The 12656-nt window shown below is 44.7% G+C and overlaps 1 protein-coding gene across 2 annotated transcripts in view; it reads left to right on the top strand.

Annotated features, from left to right (window-relative positions):
• The first annotated feature begins 8000 nt into the window (after nt 1-8000).
• The window catches only part of LOC132400998 (zinc transporter ZIP9-like), a 46251-nt gene continuing 41595 nt past the window's right edge, over nt 8001-12656 (top strand). For both annotated transcript variants that reach the window (XM_059982689.1, XM_059982688.1), the window contains exon 1: nt 8001-8280. In XM_059982689.1, the coding sequence (XP_059838672.1) occupies nt 8185-8280 (96 nt within the window). In that variant the 5' untranslated portion in view covers nt 8001-8184. The remainder of the gene's footprint in view (nt 8281-12656) is intronic.

Genomic DNA, 12656 nt, shown 5'->3' with positions numbered 1-12656 from the left:
CAGCAAACCCGAGTGCTCAATGCCTCTCTCAAAGTACTGGGACGTGAATCGCCACATACCTTGGCATTCAATCGGATTCGTCTGTCTGGGACTTGCTATTTCATTTTCGATGCAGCTGTACAGCTCAGAAACAGGTCTTACAGCCCAACTGGTCTGTGCCAATCTAATCCGGTCACATTCACCCTCTGAAGCTTCCGCATCCACGTGCAGCCATGGAAACAATGCTGGAGAGGTGCGTGGCAAACTGAATAAGTATTTTGCTTCAATATGTATTTCTTGGGAAGCTGAAAGGTCTGAAGATAGATAAGTCACCTGGACTACACCCTAGGGTTCTGGGAGAGGTGGCTGAAGAGATTGTGGAGGCATTAGAAATGATCTTTCAAGAATCCGGTGATCCTGGCATGTTACAGGGGAATGGGAAATTGCAAATGTCACTCCACTGTCCAAGAAGAGAGGGGCAGAAGATAGGCCTCAGTGGTTGGGAAGATATTGGGTCAATTTTTAAGGACATGGTTTCAGGGTACTTGGGTGGCACAGTAGCATCGTGATCAGCACAGCGCATAACGGTACAGGTGACCCGGGTTCGATTCGCGTCACTGCCTGTAAGTTCTCTCCATGACTGCATGGGTTTCCTCCCAAAGTCCAAAGACGTAGCGGTTGGTGGGATAATTGGTCATTGTGAATTGATTGGGCTAGGATTGAATTGGGGGATTGCTGGGTGTGTGGCTCGAAGGCGCAGAGGGGCTATTCTTCACTGTATCCCAGTAAATAAAGAATAAATTCGGCCATAGTCACCATGGTTTCCTCAAGGGAAAATCTTGCCTGTTGGAATTTTTTGAAGAAATAACAAGGTAGACAAAGGAGGAATGTTAACTGTGGGAAACTGAACTGGTCTAGCCATATAAACCTGTGGCAACCAGAGCAGTGTGTAACTCACCTCCGGATTCCCCAAAGCCTGGCCACCATCTACAAGGCTCAGGTCAGGAGTGTAATGGAATACTCACCACTCACCTGGATGAGTGCAGCTCCATCAACACTCAAGAAGCTTGACACCATCCAGTACAAGGCAGCCCACTTGATCGGTACCCCTTCCACAAGCATCCAATCCCCCCACTATCGACGAACAGTGGCAGCAGTGTGTACTATCTACAAGATGCACTGCAACAACACACCAAAGTTCCTGAGGCAGCACCTTCCAGACCCACAGCCACTACCATCTAGAAGAACGAGAACAGCAGAGACCTAGGAACACCACCACGTGGAAATCCCCCTCCACGTCACTCACCATCCTGACTTGGAAACATATCCCTGTTCCTTCATTGTCGCTGGGCCAAAATCATGGAATTCCCTCTCTAACAGCACTGTGGGTGTACGAACACCTTGGTCTACAGCGGTTCAAACAGGCAGCTCATCACCACCTTCTCAAGGGCAACTAGGGAAGGGCAATAAATACTGGCTTAGTTGGCGATGCCCATATCCCATAAATGAATGGGATAAATAAATATCTTTACATGATATGTCAATGACACGGTTAATGGAATTAATGGCTTTGTGGCAAGGTTTGTGGGCAATACAAAGATAGTGGAGGGGCAGGTAGTTTTGAGGAGGTAGAGAGGCTACAGGATTTAGAGATTAGGAGAATAGGCAGAGAAGAGGCAGATGGAATACAGTGCTGGGAAGTATGTGATTATGCACTTTTGTGGAAGAAGTAAGAGGGTAGATTATTTTCTAAATGGAGAGAATTTTTTTAAAAAACAAGGTGCAAAGGGACTTGTCCACGAGCAGGGTTCCCTAAAGGTTAATTTGCAAGTTGAGTCTGTGGTGAGGAAGGTAAATGCAATGTTCACATTCATTTCAAGAGGATTAGAATATAAAAGCAAGGAATTAATGCTAAAGCACTGGTGAGGCCTCACTTGCAGTTCTGTGAGCAGTTTATCTAAGAAAGGATGTGCCGACACTGGAGAGGGTTCAAAGGAGCTTCACGAAAATGTTTTCAGGATTCAAAGGCTTATCATATGAAGAGCATTTGATGGCTCTGGACCTGTACTCACTGGAAGTTAGAAGAATCTAAATCTCATTGAAACCTGTTGAATGTTGAAAGGGCTCAATAGAGAGGATGTTCCTGTGGTGGGGGAGTCTAAGATCAGAGGACAGCCTCAGAATAGAAGGTCGTCCCTTTAGAATGGAAACGTGGAGGAATTTCTTTAGCCAGAGAGTGGTGAATCTGTGGAATTTGTTGCAGTGGAAGTCAAGTTATTGGGTATATTTAAGGCAGATGGTGAAAGATTTTTGATTAATCAAAGCATGAAGGGATATGGGGAGAAGGCATGATGAAATGGCAGAACAGACTCGATGGGCCAAATGGCCTAATTCTGCTCCTATATCTTTTGGTCTTATGATACTTACCCAATTGTCTTTTAAATGTAATGTACCTGCCTTAGTCACTCGCTCGGGCTGCCCATTCCCGATACTGACCAACTGACCACCCTCTTGGTGAAAATGTTGTCCCTTGGGATCTATTAATATCTTTCCCCTCTCGCCTATGCTCTCTAGTTCATGATTCCTCGACCCTGGGACTGTGGTACATTAACACCATTGCTGTCTCTTGCGATTTCATACCCTTGATCAGATCATTCCCTTCCACCATTCTCTTGTGATCCAATGAAAGAAATTCCAACTTGCTCAAGCTCTCTCCAGAACATACTCCCTCGAGTCCTGGCACCATCCTCATAATCTCCTCTGCATTCTTTCCAGCTTTCCCAGAGTAAGGTGAACAACCCTGAACACAATATTCCAGATGGAGTTGCACCAACATCTTGTTCAGCTGCAACGTGACATCCCTCCACACCCTGACTGAAGATGTCCAGTGTGCCAAATGCTTTCTTCACCACCCTGTGATGCCACTTTCAGCGAGCCTTGAACTTGTACTCCTCTGTTCTACAACACTCTCCATTTACTGTGAAAGTCCTATCCTCCACTCTCTTCCCAAAACGCAATGCATTGATCTCACATTATTGGAATTAAACTCCTTATTCCCTCGGTTCTTTGTACGTCTGGCAGTTTTGTCCATGAAGATTGACATAAAGGATTTGTTCAGTCTTTCTATTATCTCGATTATATTTTCCCCTGCGTCTGAAGCTCACGATCTGTTTTTATTGTTTGAATCTGCTCTTCATTATCAATAATCTGGTCATTCACTAATCACTGTCCTTAATCCTCTGACTTGCTGCTCTTTTCAGCAATTTGATAAACGTTTTGACAATTCTTCTGTCAGCCACAGATGAACTACATTTCCCATTGGATCTTGTTTTACCTTAGGTGTGTTAAGTGTTAATATCCTGCACAGTCTCCCCCTCATAACAACACCGCCCCTTGGTATGGATGGAATTCTTGGTTTCAGGTGATGCGACCCTCAATGGCTGGGGGATTGGGGGTGTGGGGTGGGAACTGCAGATGGGAGAGAGTGCATCCCAGAGGCACAGAATGGAACTTCAACAGGAGTGAGCGGCATGAGACACAATCCAAATCAGAATCGGGTTTAGTATCACCTGCATAAGCAGTGACATTTGTTGTCTTTGTGGCAGCAGTACAATGCGATGCATAAAAATTGAAAAACAAACTGAATTACAGAATGTGATTACGGAAAATAGGTAGTGCAAAGATAGAAATAAAAAAGTAGTGTGGTAGTGTTTGTGGGTCCACCATCCATTCAGAAATCTGATGGCCAAGGGAAAGAAGCTGGTCCTGAATCGCTGTGTGCACCTTCCAGCTCCTGTACCTCTTTCCTGATGGTAACAATGAGAACCTGAATGGTGGGGGTCATTGATGATGGATGCCACCTTTTGAGGCATTGCTCCTTGAAGGTCAATCGGCACCAGGCCAAGAGTGAATCTTATCATACCAAGGAACTGTTCAATTGTAATGGCAGGAGAGAAGCTGTCCTCGAGCCTGGTGGTGTGAGCTTTCAGGCTTTTGTGGGAGGGGAAGAAGAGATATCGTCCAGAGTGCATCAGGTTTTTCATTACTTTCACAGTGAGAAGTGTAGCCATGGAATCGAGGATTAAGTAACACATGCAGCACTGGTGGGACTCAACAGGTGCAGCAGGGTCTTTGGAGAGCAATGGACAGTTATTTTCTTTTTCAGTCTTTATTAATATCAAAATAATGGATATACACAGTATTGTTACACATTTGTTGGGATTGCATTGTAAATAGATAACATATGTAGTTATATATTCAGTTGGTACAAAGGTAATGAACCTCCCAAAAATGTTCAAAATACAAATGTAGAGTTCACAAAAAAGATTAATGTATCCAAAAAGACAAAAAAAAGAAGAAAACCCCCCAAAAAATATATACCCCACCTCCAAAAAAAACTAAACTAACCAATACTAACCTAACAGGGAAAAAAAGAACATGGGCTGTTTATAGTAACAAAAAGAAACAGGACCATTAGTGTCACCCGCTCTGAACCTCCCTACATATACTGACACAAACAGGTTTGGAAAGGGGTCAAATCACATCATATGAAAGTGTTGAATAAAAGGCCTCCAAGTCTGATCAAATTTAATATAAGGGTCATATATAACACTTTGATTTTTTTCTAAGTTTAAACATAACATAGTTTGAGAGTTTGGTGGGAGGATTAATCTTCCAATTCAGCAAAATCGATCTCTTAACCATTAATGTGAGAAATGCAATCATCCAATGCGCTGAAGAGGTTAAATGGTGTGGTTCCATCACTGACAAACGAAAAATTGCCGTAATAGGATGAGGTTGTAAACCAATGTTCAAAACAGTTGAAATTTTTTCAAAGATATCTTCCCAATATTTTTTCAGAGTGGAACATGACCAAAACATATGAGATAAAGAAGCGGTCTCAGAGTGACATCTGTCACATACTGGACTGATATGAGAATAATAACCAGCTAATTTATCCTTGGACATATGGGCCCTCTGAACTACTTTGAACAGTATCAACGAATGTTTAGCACACATAGAGGATGAATTAACTAATTGAAATTTTTTTCCCATTTTTCAATAGGTAAGGTCAGCTTAAGTTCCCTTTCCCAATCATTTTTAATTTTATTAGATGCATCTGAATGAATTTTCATAATTATGTTGTAGATAGATGAGAAAGATTCTTTCTGAGAAAGATTTAAATCTAAGATTTTTTCCAAACTATCGTAGAGTATAAGTTCGGGAAAGTAGGAAGGACAGTATTTAAAAAGTTTCTAACCTGTAAATATCTAAAGAAATGAGATCGAGGTGAATTATATTTGTGAGATAATTGTTCAAATGACATGAAACAATTACCCAAAAATAAATCAGAAAATTGTGAAATACCTTTAGTTTTCCAAATCAAATAGGCTTGATCTATAATAGAAGGATAGAAAAAATAGTTAGATATAATAGGACTTGCTAAGATAAATTGACTTAACCCAAAAAATATCTGAAATTGAGACCATATTCGTAAAGTATATTTAACTATTGGGTTATCTAATTGTAGATACAATTTAGAAAGAGCAAAGGGAAGCGAAGTCCTTAGAATAGAACCCAGAGAAAACCCTTGTACCGAGTTACGTTCAAGGTTTACCCAGTGAGGGCTTAAAGTTCTATCCAAGTCCCATAACCAAAATTTCAAATAGCAAATATTAATTGCCCAATAATAAAATCAAATTCTGCGGCACCAGACCACCTTCCTTTTTAGATTTCTGTAAGTATTTTTTGCCTAGTCTCAGATTTTTATTCTGCCAAATATAAGAAGAGATTTTAGAATCAACACTATCAAAAAAAGATTTCGAAATAAAAATTGGTACCACTTGAAATAAATATAAAAATTTGGGTAATATAAACATCTTGAAAGCATTGATCCGGCCTATCAATGACAAAGATGTTGGCGACCAATTAGTAAATGACTGTTTAATTTCATCAATTAAAGGTAAAAAGTTAGCCTTAAATAAATCTTTATGTTTTTTTGGTAATTTTGACCCCTAAATATATAGTCGGTAACCAACTTAAAAGGTAAACGTCCATATAGTGGGACGTGCGTATTTAGAGGAAATAGTTCGCTTTGATTAAGGTTCAGTTTGTAACCCGAAAAATTACTAAACTGAGCCAATAAAGATAAAACTGCGGGAATAGATTCCTCAGGATTAGAAATATACAATAATAAATCATCTGCATATAATGATAGTTTATGTATCTCATTCCCACGGATAATACCAAAAATATTTAATGATTCCCGAATAGCAATTGCTAAAGGTTCCAGAGCAATGTCCAATAGTCATGGACTGAGAGGACAACCTTGCCTTGTGCCCCGAAATAAATGAAAAAAGGGAGATCTTTGATTATTAGTGTTAAACGAAGCTACTGGGGTATGATATATCAATTTAACCCAAGATATAAATGTCAAACTAAAATTAAATTTCTCAAATACAGTAAATAAGTATGGCCATTCAACTGTCAAATGCTTTCTCAGCATCCAATGAAATGACACATTCGAGAGCAATGGACAGTTGACAGCACAAAATGTCAACTACCCTTTCTCTCCACAGATGCTGCTCCACTCTGAGTATCTCTAGCATCTTGTGTTACTACAGGAATGCAAGAAAACATGAGAGATTGCAATGCTGGAATGCAAGAAATGCTGGAGAAACTCAGCAGGTCTAAAACATGGATAGTCAATATTTTGGGCCAAGGTCGTTCATCAGGATGGAAAGGCAGATGTAAGATCACTGGTAAGTAAATAAATATTATAGATTGGTTTACTTTGGCCATGTGTACCAAGACAGGGCAAAAAACCTTGTTTTGCTTACCATCCATACTGATAATTTAGTTACAACAGTGCATCAAGGTAGGACGGGAACATAATAATAGTACACAGAATATTGTATACAGAGAAGTTGCAGTGCAGGGAGACAAGACAAGATCATTATTAACAAGGTAGATCCTGAGAACAATATCATGGTCACAAGTCCTTAGGGGGACTGTTCAATAGTCTTAAAACAGCAGAATTGAAGATGTCCCTGAGCTGGTGTTATGTGTTCTCAGACTGTTGCATCTCCTGTCTGAAGGGGGTGGGGGGAGTACAAGAAGGTGTGTGGGGTCTTTGATCAGCTTATTTATTGATTTAGAGTGGAATAGTTGCTTCGAGCCCTGCTGGCAAGCAACCCCTGATTTAACCCTAGCCTAGTCATGGACAATTTACACTGACCAATTAACTGCCCAACCAATCTGTCTTTTGACCATGGGGGGAAACCGGAGCACCCTGAGGAAACCCACCTGGTCATGGGGAGAATGTAGGAACTCCTTACTGACAATGACAGGAATTAAACCCGAGTCACTGGTACTGTAAAGTGTTGTGCTAACCAATACTGTAGGCCACCATGATACCCCAAGGCACAGATAAATGTGGACAGTATAAAGGACTGCAGCAGGATCTGGCAGGTCATGGATGGATACAAGTGAGGGGTTAAGTGCAAGTACAGATGGAAACTAGGGGGTAACAAAGGGCTGAAGATAATGATAGGAGGGAATGGTGGAGCATGAAATAAAGGAAGTAAGGGCAGAAGGGAGTAATGGGGAAGGGTGGGTGATGGGCAGATGGAGAGGGTGGAGGAAGGAAAGAGTTTTGCCCACTGGGGTCAGTTTCCCCCTCCACCGCTTAGGGGCAGGGTCCCTGCAGTTCCCCGCTCCGCCGCTGGGGGCAGGGTCCCTGCAGTTCCCCGCTCCGCCGCTAGGGGCAGGGTCCCTGCAGTTCCCCGCTCCGCCGCTGGGGGCAGGGTCCCTGCAGTTCCCCGCTCCGCCGCTGGGGGCAGGGTCCCTGCAGTTCCCCGCTCCGCCGCTGGGGGCAGGGTCCCTGCAGTTCCCCGCTCCGCCGCTGGGGGCAGGGTCCCTGCAGTTCCCCGCTCCGCCGCTAGGGGCAGGGTCCCTGCAGTTCCCCGCTCCGCCGCTGGGGGCAGGGTCCCTGCAGTTCCCCCTCCTACCATTAGGAGGAGGGTGGTTCCGCGACTTTCTCCCGGGCGACGTGGATGGTCTAAAGTAGAAAACTTTCCGAGAGTTTGGGCGGAGAAGGGGATGGAGAGGAGTGGCGGTCTGTCTGTTTCGGGCTCGCTGCGGCGGTAGCGGAGCCGCTGTCTGTCTGCTCCGGGGTAACGGGGGCTGCGCCGCGCCCTGGATGCAATGGACGGGGCCGTTAGCATCATTCTGCTGTCGTTGGCCATGTTCGGGGGCTCGCTGCTCCTGGGACTCATCCCGCTGGTCATCAGACTGCCTGAGGTGAGTCCGACCCGCTACCGCGCTCTCCTTCCCAGGATGTTTCAAGCAACTTTTGTTTTCTGTGTAAAGGTGATACTTTCCAGAGGTTAGCAGGTCTCGTTTCTGATGGCCAGACTCTATCGAATATGGTCCCAGAAATGGACTCCATTCTATCTTCGCTGTGGAAACTTGGACGTGACTCGACGAGGCTCTGGTTGGTGCCGCGGGGCATAACGGTGTCCTCAAGGGTCGTGATACTGCGTTTCGACGCCACTTTCGCCCTGTCTCCGCCCGTCGCCACGGGACAGTGCTCAACCGAGCTCCAGTTTTGACGTTTCTGACAAGTCCAGCGTTTTCTGGCCGTTGCTCACTGCCCCTGAGAAGGCGGGGTGAGCAGCCGCCTTGAACCCCTGCAGTCCTGCGGGGAGCTCTCGAGTGTAGAAACGGTGACAGTGAAGGGACGGCGGAAGATTTCCAAACCAGGTTGGGGTTCCTGTGGGTGGTGGGGTTCTCCTGCATCAGCTGCCATTCTGATAGTGAATTTGGGAGCTGCTGTTGGGTAGTGACTGCAGTTATTTGTAGATGGTCCATACAACGGTCACTGTGGGCTGATGGTGGAGGGTGTGAATGTGGAGGGTTGTGGATTGGGTGTCGAGTCTGTCTTGGAGGGGGTTGAGCTGACGGAGGGTTGTTGGAGCTGAACGCCGACAGGCCAGGGGATTGTGTTTATTTCAGCCTGACCTGTGCTGTTATCAGGAGATGAGTCACTGGCCTATCGGAGGGGAAAGAGGCCATTTGATCACAGTGGAACAGTACAACACAAGAACGAAACTGAATCAAACTAAATCTCTTCTGCCTGCACATGATCTGTATTTTTTCTTGCACATGTACCTATCTAACAGTCTCTTGAAGACCACTTTCATATCTACCTCCACCACCCCTGGCAGCCCATACCAGGCATCCATCAACCCTGGTGTAAATAATCATGCCCTGCACATCGCCCTTAAACTTTCCCCCACTTCAAATGCATGCCCTCTAGTATTAGACATCTTGACCCTGGAAAATGATTCTGACCTACAACCCTGGGTTGTTAAAACTCTTCTTATAGTATGTACCCTCTAATCCAGGCAGCTTCTAGTGCACACTGTCCAAAGCCTCCATGTTGTCCCTGTGATGGGGTGACCACACTGAGTCCTTGCTGGGCGTGCGCAGTCACTCATTTCTTCTGCCCTGTCCCCAACGCCGTACTTGTTTCTTTCCCTCCGTGGTTAATGTGTTCAGCAAGATTGAGATTAAAACGCTGCTGGTGTTGTGGTCCATGAGGAAGGGTCTCAGTCTGAAATGGTGACTGTATGTTCGTTCCCGTAGATGCTGCCTGACCTGCTCAGCTCCTCCACCATTTTGTGTGTGTTGCAGGGAAGAAGTTTGTTAAAGTTACATCAGCATTTGGATCAACGAGGGGCTGGCAGATGGAATTCAACTTGGATAGGTGTGTGGTGTTGTGTTGCAATTTGGGAAATATTGGGGACTTTTCCATTCAGAATGGTGTGTCTTGTTTGTGGAGTAAGCTGCATGTGATAGAGGTGGGTGCAGTTACAAAGACACTTGGATAGGTTCTTGATAGGAAAGGTTTAGAGTGATATGGACCTAATGTGAGCAAATGGGATTAGCTCAGCTCAGCAGCTTGTGCAGAAGGGCTCCTTCGGTGTTGAAATGCGCCTTCATCCTCACTGTCATAGCCAGGAGTCAAACAGGCTTTTTGGCCAATCATGTCAGTGCTAGCCTCTTCTATTCTCCAGCACTCCCTCAGGGCCTTTTCTGCTCAGTGTATAAAACTGCTGCTGTCGTTACCCTGCTCTGTGTCCTGTCAGTGGTGGGAGAACCTCGTGGTATCAGGAAGTGAAGCACTCACTGCAGGTTACCCTGGAGGCCACACGATGTGGCCAAGGTCCAGTTTCTGCACAGTGGTGACCTGAGTACATTTATGGAAGCAAACTTGTGGTGGCTGTAAGATCAGAGCTCGGCCATTTGTTCTGCCACTTGACCCTGCCTGACTGATTTTCGCTCTCAACCCTATTCTCCTGCCTTCTTTCCTTAATCTATGGCACCCTTACTAATCAAGAATTTACCAGCCTCTGCTTTAAATATACTCAATGACGTGGCTTTCCCAACCAGCTGCAGCAATGAATTCCACAGATTTACTGTCCTCTGTTGTGAGGGATCCTAAGGCTGTGCCCTCTTATCTAAGACTCTCCCACTATTGGAAACATCCTCTCCATATCCACTCTATCCAGGCCTTTCAATGTTTGGTAGGTCTCAATTCATTGTACTAAACTTCATAAAACACTCATCATATTTTAACCCTTTCATTCCTGAGGTAGTTCTTGTAAACTATCTCCAGACTCTCTCCAGTGCCAGCAAATACTTTCTTAGTTATTGGGGCCCAAAGCTGCTCATGATACTCTGATCAATGCCCAAAAAAACCTCAAAATTACATCCTCACTTTTATATCCTCCTCCTCTTGAAATGAACGCCTTCCTCACTACCAACTCAACCTGCAAGTTAACTTGTAGGGAATCTCACACTAGGACTCCCAAGTCCCTTTGCAGCTCTGAAATTACTCCCCATTTAGAAAAGAGGATATGCTCTCATTCCTTCTACTCTGTGCTTTACCATGCACGTCTCCCATCACCGTCTCCTAGTCTGTCCAAGTCCTTCTGCGACTCATTGCTTCTTCAACACTGCCTGTCCCTCCACTGAGCTTGGTGTTGCTGAATGTCCAGTGCTCCTGTCACACTCTGCCTTCAATGTACGGGGGGACGACGATGGGCTGTCGCTGTATAACAGGTGAGTACCGTACACTAGAGGACAGGTCTGTCACTGTATAACACTGGGGTACAGTACCAGTGTGGATGGCTGTGTTACTCTATGAAATGGCTACACCATTGGTGGGGACAGGTCTGTCACTGTATAACACTGGGGTACAGTACCAGTGGGGATGGCTGTGTTACTCTATGAAATGGCTACACCATTGGTGGGGACAGGTCTGTCACTGTATAACACTGGGATACAGTACCAGTGGGGATGGCTGTGTTACTCTATGAAACGGCGATACTGTTAGTGGGGACAGGTCTGTCACTGGATAACACTGGGGTACAGTACCAGTGTGGATGGCTGTGTTACTCTATCAAACGACTATACTGTTGGTGGGGACAGGTCTGTCACTGTGTAACACTGGGGTACAGTGCTGGGAAGTGGGGTCTGTTACTGTATGCCACTGGTACAGTACAGGTAGGTTCAAGTCTGCCATGGTCTGACACGGGGGTATAGTACTGGAGGGGTGGGTCTGATACTCCATTTCATGTTTACAGTATGGTAAGGATGGGTCTGTCACTGCACTACCCTGGGGAACAGAATTGGCTGGAATGGGTCTGTCACTGTATAACATGGACAGTGCTGGTCGGGATAGAACTGTCCCTGTATAACATTGGGGTATATTGCTGATGTGGACGGGTCTGTTACTGTATAACACTGGTACAGTACTGGGGGGGAGTAAGTCTGTCACAGTACACGTACACAGCAATGGCTGGAGTTTCTGGGAGTAATTTGGAAAGATACATCGTGAAGATGAAGGAGTATTTGAACAGAAGGATGAGGTAACCGTGGCTGACAAGGGAAGTCAAAGCAGCAAAAAAGGAAAAGAGAGGACATATATAATATTGTAAAAAAAGTGGAAAGGTAGAGGATTGGGAAGCTTTTAAAAACCAACAGAAGGCAACTAAAAACCCACAAAGAGAGAAAAGATGAAAAATGAAGGCAAGCAAGCCGATAATATAAAAGAGGATATCAAAGGAGTTTTCAGATATATAAAGAGAGACGAGAGTGGATATTGAACCACTTGGAATTATGCTGGAGAGTTAGTAATGCAGGGAAAATAAATGGTGGGTGAACTGCGTAAGTATTTTGTGTCACTCTTCACTGCAGAAGACACCAGCAGGATGCCAGAAATGTGGAAGTGTCAGGGGGCAGGAGTGAAATTGCCATTACTGGGGAACAGAAGCTTCGGAAACAAAGATGTTAAGGTAGATAGGTCACCTGGAACAGATGGTCTACACCCTAGGGTTCTGAAAGAGGTGGCTGAAGAGATTGTGGAGGCATAAGTAATGATCTTTCAAGAACTACTAGATTCTGGAATAGTTCTGGAGGACTGGGAAGTTGCAAATGTCACTCCACTCTTTAAGAAGGGAGGAGGCAGGAGAAAGAAGATTGTAGGCCAGTCAGTCTGAATTCAGTGGTTGGAAAGATGTTGGAGTCAATTATTAGGAATGAGATTTTGGGGTACTTGGAACACATGACATAATAGTCCAAAGTCAGCATTGTTTCTTTCAGGGACAAAT

This window comes from Hypanus sabinus, chromosome 10, assembly GCF_030144855.1.
Source record: "Hypanus sabinus isolate sHypSab1 chromosome 10, sHypSab1.hap1, whole genome shotgun sequence".
In the NCBI taxonomy this organism is placed as follows: Eukaryota; Metazoa; Chordata; class Chondrichthyes; order Myliobatiformes; family Dasyatidae; genus Hypanus; species Hypanus sabinus.
Note: the sequence above shows the minus strand (reverse complement) of the source record. Positions and strands in the feature narration are given on the sequence as shown.